Raw genomic sequence first — 22,918 nt, forward strand, 5'->3', positions numbered from 1 at the left:
ACGTAACACGTCGCTGGTAGTTATTTAATCACTGTGCCGCAGGTGTTGATGAAATGGACAAATGTTTCATCATCCCGCTAAAATATGCCAGTTCATGGAACAGATGACGGGTCATTACCACCGCCATGGTGCGGCACAAGTGCCTTTCCGAGTGCCGCCCCACCCCATCCCATCCCATCCCATCCAACCTACCAACACCCACTTCTCACTCACTTCTTACTAAGCTAAGATACTCTTTCAAACATACTTTTGTAACAAGGCCTAAATGCCTAAGGCCTGTCATGATGAATAGGTAAATACCAAGAGCGCAAGTCGAAAACAGCAACTTCTTTATATCCAACTATTTTATAATTGCGTAACAATAATCACAAAGCTAACATTTATAAAAAAACCGTTATTAAAAACAATAAAATTATATAATTTCCTTTTTACATTAGCTCCATACAGAAAGTAATACCACCATACTGAGGAAAATAATTTCTCTCGGGGCCTGTCATTTAGGGATGCTGTGTGGGGGTCTTTTTGAGAAAAGAAAGTACAAGAAGTTCTGGTTTGTAAAAGTGTATTAGGGGTGGATAGGAATTTGGGGTCTCTCTCACTGCGATGCAAGGCAATGGATTCTCTCAAATGCACTTTCGTAATACCATAATATATATAATACAAGCGGGAAACGGGAATATACATAACGTAGAGAAAGCAAAGAAACCTTCGTTTCGATTGGCGTCTTTCGAATTGTTCTATTTTTTTCGGCAAAAAACTTTTGGAGCCGGGTCTACACTTCAGCGCATTTTAAATGAATTAAACAGCTCGTATCGTTTTTTTTTTCAAATTCGATTTCAAGTCCGAAATCAATTTCGGACTCGATTTACTCAAATCCGAAAAATAGTCATACATTAAAATCGACTCGTCGTTTGATTTAGTTTCACCAGTTTCCCGCTTGTACTACTAGTTTCTGGACACAGTGTACCTACAGGTGAATATTAAAACCTCAACAATACAATGTGACTAATCATGGATTAAAATGCTGAATTTCTAGTAATTGTTATTTGCTGGTTAATGGTACAAATTCTCTCTGTTGGTGAAATTTGGTAAGTATTGCTTGTCATTTTGAATTGACAGGAACTAAGTGAAAATCATCGCACTATTTAAAAAAATCTCTCTCACATCCCTTACATATTTATTGTAATTAGAAGCTGTTTGACAAACGACAATATATTTCTCTCTTTTTGGCCGTGCAAAGTACGAAAGCAACCTTCCTTGGCAAATAACAAAAAGGCCTTATGTGAGTGATTGTGTGCAATTTTTCATTTGAAAATGTTTCAGAAGTGGGATTTGTCAAAGGAAAATTTTGTAACGAATGTATTTTCTCTTTCTCAGGATTTGTGGTGCCTCTGCCGCCCGCGGAGCAAAAAGTAGTTCCCGACGTCACTACTTTCGGTGAGTTATGTAATTTTTAAGGGTTTATCCAAAATACAACTTTCTACAAGCTACCCATAAACATGCATTCGACAAATTGAAAATGACCAATTGAATGAACTCCGTTAGGTGAGGTTCATACACAAGTGACGAGTGGCGGAGACATAGCTCGGATGATGTATTCTTCATACACTTTGTGGCCGCGCCACGTCACCTGTGTATAATTTACGCTGTACAAAGTATATGGAAGAGAAATGCGCCCACGCCACGTTTCCACCACTCGCCGCTTGTGTATAAACCGCGACTTAGTAATCTTTAAAAAATCTTTGATGACTTATTCTTAGAATTGTCAATTTTGATAATGGAAGATGAGTCCTTGGTCGAGAAAATATAGTTTGATCAAATTTACTTAGTTACAAAAGTTTAAACTTACTGCTTATCCCATAAATGTAACATCTCATTGGCTTCGGGAAAGATACCTTTTTTTCTGGTCCTCGTCAATTGACATAAAACAACGTAATAAAATTCCAAGAGATATCCGTAATAATACATAAGGTTACTGAATGATGCTAAATAGAAAGTAACAAATTTAAAAACAGATTATGGCTGTTATAATTTCGTATAACAAATAAAGGGTAATACAGCATAATTAGCAGACACCCAGTATCTCCCCGTTTTGTAGCAACTTCCTCTATGTGGTTACGGGTTACATCACACTGTTTGTGTCGGAACAGATTTGCAATAATGGCCCTTGGCGATGGTGCCGGACGTTTTGGGCGTTTGGTTTGGACTACCAACATGTTCATCGGGTGAGGTTTGTTCAGATTGCGCCTGCCCACTAACTGCGTGGCGTGCCAGATCGGGAGAGGCTGGTTTTGGGGGACCCTTCGACCTCTCCAACTGTCGCCTTGTGCCGGGATATGTATACGTCCATCACGCCTGGACACAATAATCCCTAGATTCCTACCCAACCTCACACCTTTTACCTTCTCCGAACATCCTCTTCTCCCCAGGACTTGAACTCGGAAACCTTGGAACAATTCGGGGATGTATCGAACTTTGCCACCAAACCCATTTCAAAACGTTTTTGTAATCAACCTCATATGTCTTAATAATTATTATCTTATATTTTTTATTGATTCTTCCGTAATGGGCTTCCATCTTTTTGTTCGTAATCAAATTTACTAACTATTTCGGTATCTAGTTAGTCCTGCGTGAAATCCGGTTCAATGAACAAAACTTTGTTTTGAATTTAATATCATTGAAACTGATTGTGCAAAGAATTCAGACAAGTGATACAATTGGTCCTTACCCATAATATAATATTATAAAATATTCAGTATTGGAACCGATTTGTCGATTTTAAACAATCTCCTAATATTCACAGGTCTGCCCTAGTTAATATTTTGTACATTAAATAATGCTGTGACTCTGTTTTTCTCATATGCGGCAATCTAATACCATTTACATTTCTGGTTTCATAATTGCGTATATTTTTATGTGTAACTATTTGGTTATTCATATTTTTATGTATAAAAATTAACACATTATATAGCAGTCTCTTTTTTGTTGCAATAAATTTGGCGCTTCTATCACTTGATTAATTTTTACGTACTTGCTTTTTCTTAGTATACATCTCATAGCTTTGTTTTAAATAATATCTTGTTTGTTTAGGTTTCCTTCATTGGCCAAATATATACCTTTGTTCTACGTACAGAAAAGATTCTCCAAATGCATCACAAATATTTTTATATATAACTTAAATGTTATCATGTGAAGAGGATGAAGAGACTCCAATTCACCTATGGTGCCAATGTCCCGTTCTGCTGGAATACGGGAATAAGGCTCAGATACCTGGGAAGACACAGTGTGGAACCAGAAGAAATCGCCACATATCCAATGACAGCCCTGGTGAACTTCATAAAAGGGACCGGGTTACTGGCAAGGGAATGAGGTAAAATGGGAGATACTGGGATAATGGGAGTACAATGGGCCTATGGCCTAAGTGCTCGCGGGGAACGTAAGTAAACCGCCTCCGACTTTAAAAAAAATAAAAATAAATGTTATCATCATTCATTAACCTTTCTCACTCTCACGTCAACCATAGAATTTAATTTTGTTGTAACTGAAGATGTTTTATCCATACGTTGAATAAATTTCACCAGGTATGGGACTGAACTATTAAAGTTCTTCCTGCCGCGAAGAAGTTTGTCGGACTTCAGGGGTCCTTTTGCAGAAAATCCTGTCTTTGTCGACAAATCCTTTTCCGTACAAGAAAAGAAGTGGAAAAAGACACTCTAACTCTCTAAACTGAAGAAATTGGATGCTTATCCAATCGTTTCTTTCAACTAATTCACAAAAAAACACAGCAAAAACAAATTATCCTAGCAAGATGACTCTATGAAGACAGCTTATTCATTGTTGATCATCGTTAGCTTTTCGGTAAACAATCAAATGTCAAATAAAAACCTTTCAAACTGAAATCCTAAATGAGATAACGAGTGCCGAATTCTTTATAGCTTTATGGTCGTAAAATCATTTTCTTAGAATAATGCAAATTCGTTACAATCAGTAAATAGATTTAAGACGGGTTGTTTCACAGGATTTCAACAATTCATCAATTTCAACATTAAAATTCATGTTCTGTAAAAGTTCTTGTCAATTTCAGTTATTTTATCATTATTATAACTGAAATAATGAAAGAACCCGAATACAACTTTCACAGAACTTGAAAAGTAACTTGATGAATTGTTAAAATTCTGTGAAACAATCCGTCTTTGGTAATCTAGGGAGGTTTGAGTTATTATGGAGGCAGTATAGTCACATTTTTCATACAAAAATGGAAGGCATGACGTGTATCCGATGGAATTTAACTCGTCAGAAATCCCATACTTACAAGGTCTCGAGCCGTTTTTCTTCTCAGGCGTGATACTCAGAAATGCTTTTCTCCAACTTTGAACTCGTTGAGCTATCGAAAATTTTATGTTTTTTTTTTCTGTGAATCACCAGAAAGCCCCTGAATATTTAAAAAAATTAAGCTAAATTATAATTTTTATACGGTTTCAAATTGAGAAGTTTTTTCTTGCAATGGTTGAATTTATAAATAAAATTGTATGAAAACTATTATAAATTTTACACTCGTCTTAGTCCAAAAGGTTAGTAACAAATTTCCTAGTGTGCATTATAAAATGTCAAGTAAAGAATATTCGGTCATAAAATAACTGCACTAAGCCTTAATATATTTTGTGAATAACGTAATCGAGTGAAAAGTTTTCAATCTAAATAAATTTCCATGACCAGGAAGGAATAAATGTGGTGAAATTTGGCTTTAATTGTTTTTTAAATGATGCGGTGATTGCAAATTGAACGAAAGGGGCGCTGACCCATTCGCGCGTAGGTTGGGAAATTTTAGAGGTTTCCTAAGGGATAGTAAAGCGGTGCGGTGCGGTTTGTAAGGAACTTGTGCCCTGAACTGAAGGTAACACACATTACTTTTCTGATAATAAAATTAAAAGAGGTGGGCACATAGCTGGCGCAAAGTTTTAATAGCTTCTTCCAGGCACTCAGCATAACGCACGTGAGTACCTCCCAATTAGCAAGCAGTCAAGGGGAAAAATTAATATAAATCATTTGGGACCATTTGCATCCGGACTTGTTTGTACCAATGTTTAAGTATTTATTAACGTGCTTGCTAGTTTATAAAAGCTCACGTGCGTTGTGTGGAGTGTCAGGACGAAGCTAATGCATAATTCAGTAGGTAAAATGAAAAATCATAACAAGGATTCTTATTTATGTAAATGAAAACATTTTTACGTAATAAATGTTATGTTATACAATAACAAAGTATAGTGTGTTCACGGGTAGATCTCACAAAAACAATGATGTGTTCACGGGTAGATCTCACAAAGACGATGGTGTGTTCATTGGTAGATCTCATAAAGACAATGGTGTGTTCACGGTTATGTCTCACAAAGACGATGGTGTGTTCACGGGTAGATCTCACAAAAACAATGGTGTGTTCACGGGTAGATCTTACAAATACGATGGTGTGTTCACGGGTAGATCTCACAAAGACAATGGTGTGTTCACGGTTAGATCTCACAAAGACGATGGTGTGTTCAAGAGTAGATAACCCAGAGTGGAAGATACTACCAGTATCGCCCTGGTGTAAGACCACCATTCAGAATTGAAACGTTGCTCCAAATGGCTTTAGCCGTGTTTAGTGACTAGATCTGAATAGCCAGGTACTTCCCCACCTTCCTCTTTCCCTTCCCCACTTACCTTCAGCCTCACAACATCCCCCAATTGGGGATGCCATAGTCTCACTGGCTCCAGACGGGAGCAGTTGGGACTCTTGTGAGGTATTCAATATAAAAAAAAAAAAAAAAAAAAATCTCACAAACACGATGGTGTGTTTACAATATCTTTACAGACGAGTAGCTCGCTCATTAATACATGTACGTATTTTCATGCATTTTAGTGCATATAATTCCTTAATGAAACTCAAACAGACTAATACCCTCCCTCAGTAACAAACCATAGCTTCATCAAACGTACGGCGTTTTAACGACATCAAATTAAAATGAACACAGCTTCCCACCCAGCTTTAAATCTTGTGCGAAATCTCGATAGAATAATTCAAGAGGATTTGTTACATTATTTTAAATATTGGAAAGGTTAATAGAATTAACCTTAAAATGTGTTTTTTTAATAACAAACATCCTTTTTTACTAGTAAAAAATTCATCTTAAAATCTAAGACCTTTGTAATTTTTTTCCTATTTCCTGTGTAAAAGGACATTTAGGGAATTTTATTGAGGACTGAATTCTTTGTTCTTACAATAGATGTGGTGTTGTGGCCAGCATATTTGCCTTCCAAGCAGTTAATCAGGGTTCAATTCTCGACCTTCACGAACAAAAATCTTTTACAGTGAAATATATATATATATTTGTTTTTTCATTTTTAAATTTCATCAACAACGTGACGTAATTTTGAACTAATCTGCGCTAGTGTTTAAAAAAAATCTTATTTCGATTTGAAAACAACTGTATTTTTCTGAAATCCAACTTCTGTCAAGAATGAGAAATAATATTATTTATTATCTCTATTATAAGAGTGAAGATGTTTTACATTACAAATCATTGATACAATTATTTAAATCAGAGATGCGTGAAGATTAGTTTGAACCTTGGCTTTTTTACACTAGATTATTTAAAACATACGTGAGCATGTACATTATGTGAATATTGATCATGGAAGACGGAAATATTTTAATTAATAAAACCCCCTGGTATTTTAAATCAATTTGTACCATGTTCATGGATCAACCCTCATCTTGGGTCTACGTCCAAATCATCCCTTAAACACTTATTTCCGTACATTTGTACGAGCCAAGGCAGAGAATATCTCAATCTGCCAGTGCAGTGGAGTGTCTCGAGGAACACAGATCATTAATTCAGAGATTCTGCTGCCACCCTCTCCAGGGAGATCTTACGCTCACAAAGGATTGTGGTGTGGGCGATAAAGCAGATCCTCCCTACTCCACTAGTGTAAACTGTCCGTAGTACACGATGCAAATCGCACTGCTATGCTAAGCCGTTTGACACGCTTGTGTATTTTTGTTATCATTAAAATTAGGTAATACTCGATAATCTACCTATCTGTGGTCTACGAAGAGTTCAGAAATCGCTATTTCACACTATTAAAAGTGTTCAATCACCCATTCATGGTCTTTTTGGTATTATCTCTGGTTTTTAAAAAGTTTTTCACTAAATTTATGTAGGTATGTCCCACAGTCGCTGAATTCATAACGGACGTGTGGGTTTCTTGTGTGGATTTTTAGCACAGAATTTAAATAGCGCGCAGTTGCATGGCAAAATTGTAATGCACTTTTTTACAATACTCTCTCATCGGTCTCTAAACATGTATTATTAATGTGTATTAAATCTTTGTTTGGAAAAATTATTTTTGTTTCTTAGAAAACTAAGAGGAGACCTAAGAATTTATGAAAATTAATAAAAGAAGTCACGGAAGGTATTATTCATCGGAGATACAATAAATAATACATATTGATCCCTTCAGATATACAAGACGTCCCTAAATGTTAAAACAATATATTCTCCAAAGCTCCTCTTCCTATATTGTAGTATTTTATAAGCATATAATGCTTACTAGTGCTTTTGCTTTAAAAAAGTTGTTAATATGGTTTTTACTGTGAATTTTCTTGGCAGCCCAAAACTTTATTAAATTTTTTGTTAAATACCATTTTCCACTTTCCCGTGGAACACTTCGTTATATTTTTCATTCAAAAACATATTATGAATAAAATATTCGGTTTAGATGCCAAGTTGTGGTATTTTGTATGAATTTCCATCCATATCTTGGCATGTTGTACCAAAAACAAACTCAATATTTTCTTTATATAAATAAAATTCTTTTAGTCCTTTAGAGTAATGGGTATACTTTAATTTTTTTATGTAAGCAAATCTAAATTTAAACTCAGTTTTGAAGAAGTTATTCTTAGGACGGGTTGATTCGGAGAATTTGAATAATTCATCAAATTTCAACGTTAATTTGAGAGTTCTGTGAAAGATATTTTGTAGGTCTGTTATTATTTCAGTTCTGTCAAGCAACTAGCCTATAATAATATAATATCAGAACTTGAATAGGACTTTCACAGAACTCGCAAATTAACGTTGAAATTTGATGAATTGTTCAAATTCTCCGAAACAAACGGTCCTTAATCTTTTTGAAAAGTAACCTTTTTCTTATTTTCTTTTAAATGAAGAAGAAACAGAAAATATGTGAGCTTGTTCTATTTACTTTCTGCTAAATCAGAGTACCTAGATAGATCTTTTGCTAACCTGGATGGTAAAAACGATGAGTTTACATCTTGCCACACCTTGCTTCACATATAATTATGAGTTAATTTATTTTTATTAAAGACTTATCGTGAAATTGGTGTTGGTCGTCAATAGCCATGAGTGCGATATGATAATGTTTTTCTCTCATTTTCATGCGTTAATAGCTATCTACGCGATATATTTTTTATACTCGGCGTAGTTTCTCATCAGCGTTTCTTAAGAAATTTTTAATTTTTGATTTTATTCACACCAACACAAGATATTTCAAAAAGAAAAAAAAATTAAATGGATTAGCTTATATCACAAGGTGAAGCCAACATAAAATATATTCACTACATACAAACGCAAGATATTTGAAAAAGAAAGAAAACAGATGTTACATTTCTTACAAGGTACTAGCGACCCGTCCCGGCTTTGCACGGGTGCAATGCACTAATGTGGCATCATTAGAGTCCGAGGGATACATGTACTATCCTATCCATTTTTAACGCATTGAAATTGACAGTTTATGGTTCGAAAAAGTGCGTTTACCAATATTTTTTCTTTACGTTATGTGCTTTATTTGTTCATAATATTTTATTGTATGGATACATTTCTTGCACAGCTCTTTTAGATTATATTAGCTGTAAATATCATTTTTTAATTTGAATTGGATTATACTGCCAGTAACCTCAGAATTTCTTTATGTAAAATGTTTACAGCTGTTCTTTCATTAGACAGCACAAATTTTATAAGATTAGATTTTGCTTAGAAGTTACACGCGAAAGGGCTACATATAGTTGTCCATCTGAAAAACACTCAACGCTCAAATCTAAACCTGCAACATTGACTGTTTGAGTCCTGTGACTTGTTAATGGTCATTGAAAAAGACAATTTAATGGAAATTACAGTCGTTTAAATTGAAACGGTAAATCCGTCGGTATTAAAGGAATCCGGGGAATTAAATAATTTCTCCGGTTCCACATTCGGGCATATTGTACACAAACTCTCTTATATTTTTTTTTAAGATTTTACCTGGAAACTTGTGCCATTGCACAATTTGGTTAGATTAAGGTTCTGTAATAATGTCGCTGCTGTGTTCATTCGACCGTAAAGCATCCCAAAGATGAACGTAATTTCTTGCTCTCAATTTATTTTGGTAGTCACGGATGTAAGTTAATCGCTCTGATTCAATGTTTGCATATTGATCGACCAAGTATTGGTTCGTTCCATATTTAAATAAGGGGTTAAAATTGTTATTTCTTGTCATTATACGATAGCAATAGTAAATCATGCATGAAACCGTTAACTTAGAGGTGCTTCACTAATTGGGTGAACTTGAGAAAGGTTAATGGCCTATCCGTCTTCTCTCCGACATAGCATCAAAGGATACTGTAAGCTGTCATAAGACTTATGGAATTCTGAGATTTTTTGAAAATTGTCGTCACGGCTGCGCAATACAATATCTCTTTTTATCAAATTGTTGTTCAACTATCAAAACTGCTTCTTCAGTTATGGATGGGGTATTATAACTGCCGCTTTGTTCTTTGAAAGGTAATTTAATTGCATGGATTATGACATTGAAGTCGGGTGTGCCTGGTGGAACGCTCTCAATAGCAGTTTTGAAAGACTGCATGTTGTTTCTATGGGAATGCAGATCTTACCAAACCACTAGCAATTGGTTGTGCGACACTGTTACTCTACGTTAGTGCTTGTGTTTCTAGATCTGAGATAAAATAAATTTACGATCATCGGGCTGATATGGAAGCAAGCTCCTTTCTAAATGATAAACTTGTCCACGAATTTTAAATGTAGGCATAAAAACCTGCGTACTCTTCAAAGATATTATATGTACCGGACAGCAGATGGATATACCTAAATAATTATTGAATAATTAATAAAATGAATATTCTGATATCCCACATTTTACGATGAAGAATCCTTTGAGGCTTATCTCGCACGATGAGTCATCTTGCAAAGAATTTAAAGCACCGTACACGTGTCATATCGCCAGTTCAAGGATGAATTACTCGCACGATAAACCGTGTGACCTCAGTATATGTTTAGATTTAAGAATAATTACTCCACATTAACACGTGTAGAAATTGTTGAATTCGAACCCAATAAATACGCAAACAACTGGCTCAACCAGTCAGTTGTCCGCTGATGTCCGTTGACCCAAGGTACTCCCCAGAGGAAACCGGCATTTACAGTCAATGTCACTGGCGTAGGTGTCCAGTACATTATACATATAAGGAATGACATTTCCGTTCCAACAAGCAACAGAGCGGCTTATCAAAAAATATTCTCATATCTCGGTCCTAAAATATATAATAAAAACCCCTCTCAGCTGAAACTGTGTGAATTGTCATCCTTCGGTCCAAGAGTGACAAAATGGTTGTTGGATCTAGGCAGGACTGATTGCGAAATGATACTAAAAATGTAATTTGAAATCACGAACGCCTCTCTGTATCTTTATGTATCTTTTTTATGTATCTTTTTATGTATCTTCGTTTTAACATACTTATTTTAGCTAGCCTTAAATCCTGTATTCGTCTAGGATAACTTGAATACTGTAAATTTGACTGTCCTGAAACGGGAATCCTTCCTAGTTGGACAGTCAAAATCATAAAATGTAATCAATATTATAAAAAAAATGGGTGTGTCAAGCCTACGCAAGACAGAAGTGAAACTTCTAGTATTCTTCTCTCTCTCTCTTTTCATTTCATTCTCTCTTTTTTTCTGTCTATTGACATATTTATAAGTAGCATGTGATAAAAAAAATTAAAAGTTATAAAAAAAGAAAAAAAAAATTAGTTAAAGCGGGGATCGAACCTCGGTTCTTCACGACCACAGTCGTGCGCTCTGCCTGTAGACAGCGAAGATGAGTTAGGAGAGTGAGTTAAACTAGGTATATAATATTTACACCTTGCTAATGTTTTCAGTATTATTAGGGCTTTTTTATACTAATTTTCATATATTTATTGGCAGGTAGAGTAGAAATTAATATTGTTTAGCGTTTGCCAACGACCATACCATGTTGAACACACCGGTTCTCGTCCGATCACCGAAGTTAAGCAACATTGGGCGCGGTCAGTACTTGGATGGGTGACCGCTTGGGAACACCGCGTGCCGTTGGCCTATTTTTTATTTTAATTTCATGTTTTTTTTATTTTTTTATCATTACTATAATTAATAATATCATAAAATTCTTTAACTTTTCAAGTATGCTACAGGCCTAAAATATTACTTAGTGGATTGATATTATGGTCAACCATTGAAAAAAAAAATTCCTACAAACTTATTAATGTAATTACGATCTTTTTCAAGCGCGTATGTAATGATTATTTTTATCAACCTCGCACACACCTTGCTAATTTTTTCAATATTATTAGGGCTTTTTTATACTAATTTTCATATATTTATTGGCAGGTAGAATAGAAATTAATATTGTTTAACTTTTGCCAACGACCATACCATTTTGAACACACCGGTTCTCGTCCGATCACCGAAGTTAAGCAACATTGGGCGCGGTCAGTACTTGGATGGGTGACCGCTTGGGAACACCGCGTGCCGTTGGCCCATTTTTTATTTTAATTTTATGTTTTTTTTCATTTTTTTATCGTTAACATCATAAAAAATTTTATATCATTCTTTAACTTTTCAATTATGCTACAGGCCTAAAATATTACTTAGTGGATTGATATTATGGTCAACCATTAAAAAAAAAAATTCCTTAAAAACAAAAAAATAATATTCCATGGCCGAGAATCGAACTCGGATCAACTGCTTCGAAAGCAACTATGCTGACCATTACACCACCAACGCCAGTTGTCGAGATGAGCTAAGAAGCATTTATATTTTACTTCAAAACTTTTACTACATCAAATGAACTTTAATCGGTCCCGCATTTTCGTTTCGGTCATGAGTTGGTTTTACTCCTCGAAATTGCATGACGCGCGTAAAGAAGTTTCACTTCAAAAATAAATAAATAAATGTTCTATTATCTATGTAACCCTCTTTGCAACGCGTTGTTATATCGGCGTATATTAAGCATGATTTTTTTAGATTTAGGATGATCACCCGTCAGAAGAGAATGTAGTGGTTTGGGTGGAGGAAGTATTTCCTCCAATTTTACTTTTCCCTGTAGCAACACATACCTTCAGATTCATCATTCCATTTCAGAGCAGAGCAATTTTTACAGACAACAGACATTTAACCTATTGGAACTACTGGAGCATTCTTGTATTCAATTTAAGAATTGTAATTCATAGTAGCACTAACTTCAATATTATATTTAGTAACCCTCATGGACCGGCGGTTATTTCGTCTATTTCGATCGGTGAGTAATCGATTGTGAGTAAATGATCGGTGAGTATCCCGATTGAGACTAAGGCAAGTCTCGCGTTCAACAGACGATTATATATTTCTTCACGAAGAAGTAGTTTCTCTGCTATTTGACAGCTGGATTTATCCTTCTTCTTCATTTTTGTCATTAAGACGTACCAAACGCATTCTTTTTGCATTCCTTGTACTCGACTTATATTCAAACTACCACGTTTACGACACAATTTAAATTCAAAACTGGTATCAGGAAAATCAACGACAAATAGCAAAAGGACTATTATTATTAAATAATGAATAAGAATAACTTGTGTTTCATCCTTGAAAACCAAATAATAATAAAACCCAATACGGAGAGCTCCGATATACTTGTAATCGTGAAACAGATAGGTACTCCTCGCGGCGACTTTTGTGCGTGCGGCAAATAGTTTTGTTGCAAGTGATTTTTCAAATCGCAATATCTTTTTAGATATTGGTTTGTATTATATGTTGCATATGGCAATTTTAATATACATGAAATGCTCAACATAACTAACATATTTTATTGGATGAAAATTAATATTTTATTGGTCATAAATAGCGTCGCAAATAACACATAATATATGTAAAGGATAAAAATTATTACTGTAGGTTATCCTTAGAAGATAGGCGTATATTACAACGGATTTTTTGTAGGCTTTTTCAAGATATATAATTCCGTAGCACATTATTTTGTTGTATCTTCTAAGGTTTAGCCAGCATTAACAATGGAAGCGCCCGAAAATATATTTTTTTGAATTGATTACAAAACATCGACTTTTCTGTACTTTCTATAAATAAAATAGGCATGTTTTATATATATATATATGTTATGGTTAAGGTTTTCACGGGTGTAAGATGTAGAATAATGTTCTCGGTTTACCCGCGTAAAGTAGTCCTTAAAAGGACTTTTTAATTTCTGACGTTTCGGACAGATCTCACTGTCCATCTTCAGAGGCCTTATGTCCTGAATTTCGTCTCAAACTGAACGCTTTCGCGTGTCTGTTCGGTCCGGAAGTCAAGATACAAGTGGGTGCTTATCAATTCTTATGTCTAGGACGAAGTATGCGTGTTGATAGTGATTTGACGGTAGAGGGGGTGGGGGCGGGGTTGGCACTTTTATCACTTTGACGGAACATTGCCTTAAAAATACCTACTTTCAGTTTGAGGGACAAATACATAAACAAATCCTTGGGGCTCCCATGGGTTCCCCCCTTAGCCCAGTAATCGCTAATATTTATATGATGTACTTTGAAGTAAAGGCACTAGAGAGCGCTCCTCTGAAACCTTCACTATGGCGTCGGTACGTAGATGATACCTTCATTATTTGGCAACACGGAATTAAAGAATTAAATAACTTTCTTATTCATTTGAACAGTATCCACGAAGATATTAAATTTACCATGGAAATCGAAGAAAACGGTTGTCTCCCATTTCTCGATATTTTAGTTAAAAAGAAAAATAACGGCAGCCTTGGCCATACCGTATATCGTAAACCGACACATACAAATAGATACTTAAACGCTTACTCAAATCACAATCCATCTCAATTATCATCAGTTATAAATACCTTAGTTACCCGATCACAACGACTAGCGGACAAAGATCATATTCACGAAGAACTAGATCTTCTTAGCAGCGCTCTTCAAGCAAATGGCTTCTCCAAATATTTAATAGACAAATCCATAAATAGACACAAAAAAACTGATCCTGAAACGGAAGAAGAACCCCCCCTTTCTATAGTGATTCTCCCATACATCAAAGGCTCAACAGATAAAATTAGTCGTATCCTCAAAAGCAATAAAATCAAAACAATTTATAAATCGGAAAATAAAATCTCATCTCTATTAAGAAGTCCGAAAGACCACATTCCACTTGAGTCTCATGGTATTTATAAAATACCTTGTGGGGCATGTGAAAAGGTGTATATTGGACGGTGTAACAGAAAAATATCATGTAGAATTGCAGAACACAAGGTAGATGTCACTAATAAACGCTTAACTTCATCCATAGTACAACATGTCCTTAATGAAGGTCATAAAATGGACTTTAATAATACCACAACAATAGCTAGCATATACAATGAGCCAAAAAGAATTTACCGCGAAGCAATTGAAATTCATAAACATAAAAATAATATGAATACCAGAAATGACTCAATTAGAATTCCCAACACCTGGAAAGTTATAATTGACCAAAATAACCCAAAACCGACATTTCCAAAATTCTCAGAAACACTTCCACCAAGTTCAAAACAACCCAATCAGGTCGCTACACACATACTGCTTGATATTGCCAACCCCGCCCCCACCCCCTCTACCGTCAAATCACTATCAACACGCATACTTCGTCCTAGACATAAGAATTGATAAGCACCCACTTGTATCTTGACTTCCGGACCGAACAGACACGCGAAAGCGTTCAGTTTGAGACGAAATTCAGGACATAAGGCCTCTGAAGATGGACAGTGAGATCTGTCCGAAACGTCAGAAATTAAAAAGTCCTTTTAAGGACTACTTTACGCGGGTAAACCGAGAACATTATTCTACATATATATATATATATATACATAAACTTTGCGGGAGAAAATCCCTAAACGATAGTGAAAACCGTATTAAAATCTATTGCGTATTGCGTAGTATAGGAGAACTAAGCGCACAAACAGACAGACACGAAGAGTGACTTTATTTTATACTATTTAGAGATGTTGGATGGTAATATTATTTGAATGGTTTCTATTTTATCTTCCTCAATGTTAATTTATATATCGTTTTAATTGTTTCAGATGCCTTGGACAATGTTATCGAACAGTCAGTGGTAGACAATGCCTGGCAAGCTACGGGATCTCCTCACAAGGACGACGATATCTATTCCTCGGGCTCCTTCAACAAGGCTTCCTTCATTGCCACAGCATCCCTGATCTTCTTTAACATGCTATACCAACACACCAGTAGTCAAGTAAACAGATGATAAGTTTTGACTGCAACAAATGTAAATTACAGCGGCTAGACAAAAACATACGATTATTACGCGAGAGCATGTACTGTACATTTAAAAAAAACCCTGCAGCTTTGCTTGATTTCAAGTTGAATTTGTGTAAAATTTAATTTCCTGAGGTTTTGCGTTAGTGAAATGAAAGGGTTGAGGAGTGCAAAAACCTAACGTATAGTTGTTATCAAAAATCTGATAAATAATTTTTGGAAAAATTATTATACATTTCAAAGTGTGGTTTTCTTAGAAATGAAAAATCTGTGTTAGTTTTAAGTGTATATAATTATTTTTCTGTGTTATTTGCATATTTCGTGCATTCCATAGTGTTAATAGTTTTTATGTAAACATAACCATTTTACTTTTTTAATAATAATATTTATTTTTAAAAAAACGTCAATGTATAAAATTGATTGTATGGCTAATACCGCGGGTAGTAAAGAATATCACTTTGTTTAATCTTATATCAATTTTATTTGTTTTTATCACGACACAGAAAAAATCGGCTTAAGACAAAAATAAAGTGATAAATTATAAGAGAAATCATCACATCAAACCGATTTCAAAATAGAACTTAGAATGTCGCGTTTTTTCATTTCTTTTCGTGTTTGTTTTTTTTTTTAAATAAATAAAGTTTTATTTTTCTTGACGTGGGTGCTTACACTAAAATATTTTCTAATTGAATTCTAGACATTTAATGAATCAAAATCAATAACTCGGAGCAGAATATTATATCTATTTGATAGCAAATTGATAATTTAATTTACTTCGAGTTCATCAGACTTAGTGTGCCTTACAAAGCTGGCCACACACCCATCCATCTTGCGGATCCACATTCGGCATTCCAAATAATCATGAATCCACCAACATACGGCGAATGTCACACTGAATGATCTCCGGTACAAAGGCGGTTACAATTATATCAACTCTTTAAGTACATTACATACGTACCTTCTTACTTACACCTGCACCCTGAACTGCAGCTAATGGTATTTCAGAAACATAGAATGGTCTGATATACCTAAATCTAAAGCAGGGCCGGCCCTATGCGGGTGCTAATTGTACGAGTCCGCTCCGGGCGCCGAATTGCAAAGGACTTTATAACATATAATACCTTTCTGTCAAACACACACTAAAATACAAATCATCCGAATATTATTGATTACAGTGCTACAGGCGCCGTTTGGCTCAGGACCGGCCCTGGTCTGAGGTATTATTGATGGGAATATAAGTATGTTTAATTTTATGGGAAGTATTTTTAATCATATCGAAAACGATATTCAAATCTAATACTTATATATTATATTATACGATGTTCAAATCTAAAATTTCACCCATTCTTAACACAAAAATATATTAGTATTTTTACCAACTTTAGGCAATATTATGTCGTAAATAATAATGTATAGGAATTCAATTCCTCAAGTCAATTAGTTTTTCCGCTGTTCACCATTTATTATTTTAGCGGTTTAAAATATTATATTAGTAATTTTTTTTTAATTATTTTATTTTTGTGTTTGCACCATTTTTATGGAAAAAATTACAATGTTGAGGTACATGTAAGTATAGAAAGGTCACAGATGCACTTTTAATATTTTGTGACGTGCGTTAAAAGATAGTTGCTTTCTGTAAGTGATTTTGAAAAGGTCGATGGTCAATGCAGAATCGTTGTGCAGTTGAGCTCTGTTGAACTCTTTCGAGCATAAAAAATGCATGGGATGTCCACGAGTATACTTGTTAAGTACTTATACATACCTCTTTCAACATGGGTGGTGGTTTATATGTATACTTCAAATGTTAAATTGTGTCAAAATACGCGCATGGGTAAAATGCTTTTTCTTGATGCTTTCTGTTTTTAACAAGAAACAATATACACGTCAGTACAGAAAGCATGTATAACTACGAATATATTTTTTTTAAATCATACGAAAAAATTGTTTTAGTAAAATCAATGTATTAATGTTATTGGTATTATTCTGTTAAACTATAGTTCTTATTTATTTTACGTTTTTTTTATATCATGTATATAAACTTTTCTGGTTAAATCGATTTATTAAACTATTAGTCATATTCCTGTGGTGTAAATTTTAACCAATTGAACATTTAAAAAGCTGGTATGTTTAGTGGCACATGTTGAAACATTATTTAATTGTATGATACATATATCACAATAATGAAATTGGAAATAATTATTGAATAGCTTTATAAGAAACTAAATGTTGTACTAACTGTAATTCAATATTCATGTTAGAAAAGAAAAAATTCCAAATTACCCACATCTATCATTTTTGATCTATGTGTTTATGTTCTGTTTTTGTTTCCCATCAATTATTGAGAGAGCACCTAACAGATAAATTTAGTATTTAAATTGTAAAGTTATATTTGAATAACATTTAAAAAAACTCTTACAATATTTTCAGATGTAAATATTCAAACATATCAAATATTAACCAAGTGTAATAATCACATGAGCAACTTGATGTATTTTTAGTTACAAATTTATTCAAACGAATAAATAAAGTATTGCTGTTTAAATAAATTGTGTAGATTAAATTCTGTGAAATTCGGAAATAATATTTTTAACAGTCAATACCTAACTATGTTTTTAAATTAAATATATTAATTTATTGAATCTAATAATATAAATGTTCGCTCATAAATAGCAATTAATCATTTATTTATTTTTGTAAATACAATGTTAATAATCGATTGTTTAATGTGATACAAACTGAATGTACTTACTGGAAGCAAAAATAAATCTTATCCCATTTAATTTGTCTTTTATTAAGTTTAAGAAAAACACCACTTAGTAAATTCGTTTTGAAAACAATGCATAACGTTTTTCAACAAGTTAGTGAAAAAATAAAAAAAAACAATATAAATGGATTACTTCTGCAGCGTTGTTTTCACTGTAAAGTCACCTCAAAGGCGCTTTCTACGTTGTTAATTATCTGGCTATAAAACTGAAATACATGCGACATTATAACAATGTCTTTTTTTAATTTTTCAAAAGAAGTCAAAAAATTTGTGTTAATTGTTGGCTCAAGAAAGTGTTAAAAAGGTACAAAACTACATACTCTAAATCCAAATCAAATCGAACTGCTAACATTGCAAAAGCAGCTATTCAAAAGCTTCATTGGAAGTTCATCGCCTTATCGGTCCATTTTGACAATGGAGTATGTGTACCGCCGCAACGGTACAATTAATTGGATTAACAGTGCCTTTGCTATAGGTCAATCTCCCAGCGGTTCGCTACATATGGTGACTTGTCAGGGGTTCCCTGGTTTATGGAGTGAGGTTTGTTCAGGTATTGGCGGCGGATGCGTCTGCCCACCACTGCATGGCGGGCCGGATTCGGAGAGCCCAGTTAAATATGACCCTTTGAACTCTCCAGAAGGACTCTCTCGACTGATCGCCTTGCATCGCAATGGTAGGAATGGATTAATATGTCTCTCCTGGACACACTGACCCACAGATTCCTACTCTCCCCTTTTGCCTTTCTCTTTCCCAGAAACTCAACTTCTTCATTTCCTTAACAGACCCTCCTGCACAGCATCCCCAAAGATGACATAGACTTTGAGGGAAATTAATTTTCTGAGGGCCTGCTGTTTAAAAAAAAAAATCATAAGTAATTGATTATTTTGTTTAATGATTTAAAAAAATAAATTAGTTAAATTAAAACTGTACGTACTAATCAAAATATGAATAAACAGTGTGAGTACAAAAATATTTGTTCTTTAAAGAATAATATTTACAGTATGTATTCGAATTAACAGTAATATTGACGTGATTAAGTTAAGTGTTTTTGTTGTTGTTTTAGTTGTATTACAAATGCGCGCTTTCATTTTAAATTGAAATGTACAAGTAAAGTATATGGAGTACCAACTTCAAAACCTGGATGCTAAGCAAATATTTGGTAGCCCTGGGGATTTTTTTAGGATTAGCGCTTTATGTGCGAAAGCGCTTCTGCATTGAATACTTCAACAATTTGATATGTTTGACTGTATATTTTACTGTAACGTTAGATTTCAACTGAAAAAAATAAATAACTATTCAAATAACACATAAATATACCATGCGAGTCTGCAAACGTCAGGAATCTGTTAGCTGCTCTGGTGAAGTGCGCAGAGACTGAGATTTGTTATCACCAAATTTGTACGCAAATTTTTCCGTAAACTTTGAAAAACGTTTTGCGAAATGCAATAATTTTGCTAAAATCAATCGATTTTCTCATTAAAATAAGTTAATTACTGAAGATCTTTCCTTTAAGTACAACTGTTACGGACGTACTGCTCCGGGCTCGGCCACGGTCGCCAATCTATAATTTACGCCAATCTGTCTAATCCTAAATTGTATAAAATGAAAGAAATGTATAAGATGTATGTCTGAACCCCTATGTAAAAATGAATATGTAAACAATAAATGAAACGTCGGAGCTTGGCTAGGAGACACGGGCAGAGAAGTATACCGAGAGAGCTGGTGGATTAATAGCATTTAATTAGCATAGCATTTAATTCGGGCACGGTTATGAGAATCGTGCTTATACGAGAGGGAACGTTCGGCCGCGACCCGAAGCAAAGGGCCGTGCGCCGTCATAGCGTGCGAGGTGGTTTGCCGCCCGAACGTTCCACAAGCGCGATTCTGAGGACCGTGCCTGAACACAGAGAGGCCGTGGTCACGTTCGGCCACGGGCCCAAAATTACCGGCCGAGAGGCGGTAACCAGACCGGCGGCGGGGCCGCGAGCGCATCACAAACACGGGCTTCGATTCCCAGAATCAAAGAGAAAGTTGGCCCGTGTGAGCGTCGCTCGGCCAGCGCCTGCCGCCGGTGGACTATAAAACGGACAACAGTCCCTTGAAAAGACAGATCTCCAGAAACCACCACCAGCTCTACACCTCTCTCTCTGCTCTGCCCTCTACCTCGCTCCGACTTCTGACTCTGCTCGCCTTCTTTCACTCTGACCCCCGCCTCACCCTGGACCACGGACTGCCTACCCCTTCGGACCAGACTCGGAATCAGCTCAAGAACAAGCGACAAGCGAACGGACCAGCTCTACAGCGGCTTCAGAGACGGCCCCGTTCTACCCCTCCACGCCACTGAAGGACGACATCTTCCGCCTCCACGGATTGGGATCACCGGCCCCTTACAGTCTTATGTGTCACACGATTACGTCTGATACAACAACGAAAACTAACGGTTTCTATAAATAATAAATTTTAATGATTTTAAATAACTTTTTAGAACCTGCGACATTACATTAATTAGCTACAGACGCCTCAATTATTATTAATGAATCATCAAATTGTATCTGATCTAGATCTAGATCTAGATCTAGATCGCTAACCTCTGGTGCAGTCCAGATTCATTAAAGTGCAATTTAGGTAAAGTTTTGTTACTTCCTTGCATAAATTATTTAAATTAAATGGCTTCGTTTCTTATTTATTTATTTTAAAAAACATAAACATAACATAGGTATACATTAACTAGTACAATGTATAAAGTGTAAGAAAGAAAGTTCCTTTTTCTGCGAAGATCACAATTACCCCTGTCAAAACACGTTTTGCCGCCATTTTTTATTTTATTAGTATGAAGTGACGTTTGCCGAAAGGTTCCGCTTCAATCTAAATATGTACAAATAATTTTAATAACCTAAAATAAGAATCTATTTTTTTCTTGTTTTTTTTTCTATCTCCCCGACGCAAATTGTTGTTTCTGATATTATCTAAGTTGAAACGAAAAATTATTACAATAATTCGGGCGTGTTTAATAGTTAGTAGAAGTGGAAAATTTAGCCTAATTTATATCAGGATCTACATCATCTTTGATCGTACAATAAATAACAACACTATATTAGCCTTTTTAATTTATTAAAGTCATAATTTTTACACATATTATGTCAATTTTTAACAGTATTTTAAGAATTTTTATTTGTTAAAATAATAATATAGCAGATATTCAGAAGCTCCTCTCAAAAAAAGGCATCTTGCGGTGACCATCATATCTCTAGACTGGATCATTTAAAATGAAAAAAACCAAACGGATTTCGTTATATTAATAAATATTTCTCTAACTAATCGAAGGACAAAGCAAACTAAATTTTTTTGACAATATGGCGGCTTCTCGAAAAAAATCGTCTTTTTACCAAAATATTTGCCTCATATTGTTTATAAAAAAATATTTATTTATCGGTGAGAAGAGGCCTTCGATTAATAACTATTAAATATTCTTAAAAAGCTTGTATTAAAATTTCAGACTTATTAGTTTAGCCGTTTCTGAGTAATCTTGGTCACCGACTTTAAAAACACAGTTTTTTTTTTCAATTTACATCGAATTGTCTATTTTAGGGCCATATAATACACCCTCCGCTCCTTCGGCAGTTTCTAATAACTCGAGTTGGTGTTGTCTGCGGACCATTCTTCCCTCTCGTGTGCTATCATGTGCTCTGCGGTCGGAGACGGCCATGCGCTGTTCATACTCCCTTTCGGCGTATGAATGCACATTGGGCCAAGGTAAAACCCTTATTGCATTCATATAATACAATAATGATGTTGTTCCTTCATTGAATATGCGAAGATCTTGGTGTAGTTGGTTACTAGGTGGAGATTTGCAGCATTTGAATACTAGCTAAGTAACTAACAATATTGTAATGGAATATGTTGAAAATTAATTTAAATAAAAATACCACCTAATAAGGTAGTTAAATAATAACTACCTTACTTTTAACAAAAACAAGAACGCTCCATAAATTTTCTCTAACTTTATGTTAACTACAAATAGTTTTCATTTAAAGCATTTCACATTTGTTTATAAGGTCATTGTAAAGGACGTAACTTTATGTATTGTTGCGACATCGTAAAGGCAAAACGTCCAACTTTTAGAGTAGAAAACTTGCTCAAACATGCTTTGCACCTCTCACCTGCCCTAACAGACGGAATGCTTTATACGCTGCAGTGGATGCTAAATCCACTACCAGTTAGCTATCACTTTGTGTACTTTTAGTTGGTTATGCATTGTATTTGCTCCCAAAGGATGATAGAATCATTCGTTCAGTAAATAATTAAACCTCTAAATTGCAAAATTGTATTTTTTGTATTTACTTCACACAGGAACTAATTTAGGTAAAGTTTACTTACTTCTGAATTGGCATTAATTATTTATATAATAATATTTGATGTCGGGGGAGATGGTAAAAGATGGATTAAAGTTCCTTTTTTCTTCACAGATCACAATTACCCCTGTCAAAACACGTTTTGCCGCCATCTTTGATTTTGTTAGCATGAAGTGACGTTTGTCGAAAGGTTCCGCTTCT

At 34.8% G+C, this 22,918-nt stretch overlaps 1 protein-coding gene and 2 non-coding genes across 4 annotated transcripts in view; all 3 read left to right on the forward strand.

The window, feature by feature from the left end:
• LOC149425787 (lachesin-like) overlaps positions 1-17,072 on the forward strand; it is a 1,060,028-nt gene extending 1,042,956 nt beyond the window's left edge. For both annotated transcript variants that reach the window (XM_089644888.1, XM_089644879.1), the window contains 2 exons: positions 1,378-1,437; positions 15,406-17,072. In XM_089644888.1, coding sequence (XP_089501014.1) covers positions 1,378-1,437; positions 15,406-15,590 — 245 coding nt within the window. In that variant the 3' untranslated portion in view covers positions 15,591-17,072. The remainder of the gene's footprint in view (positions 1-1,377; positions 1,438-15,405) is intronic.
• Positions 11,281-11,399, forward strand: LOC149425792 (5S ribosomal RNA). The gene has a single exon (XR_016304655.1). It is a non-coding gene; the product is annotated as a 5S ribosomal RNA (ribosomal RNA).
• Positions 11,722-11,840, forward strand: LOC149425793 (5S ribosomal RNA). The gene has a single exon (XR_016304684.1). It is a non-coding gene; the product is annotated as a 5S ribosomal RNA (ribosomal RNA).
• Positions 17,073-22,918: the final 5,846 nt, after the last annotated feature.

This window comes from Hesperophylax consimilis, chromosome 2 (assembly GCF_061612785.1).
Source record: "Hesperophylax consimilis isolate HC1 chromosome 2, BYU_Hcon_1.0, whole genome shotgun sequence".
Taxonomy (NCBI): Eukaryota; Metazoa; Arthropoda; class Insecta; order Trichoptera; family Limnephilidae; genus Hesperophylax; species Hesperophylax consimilis.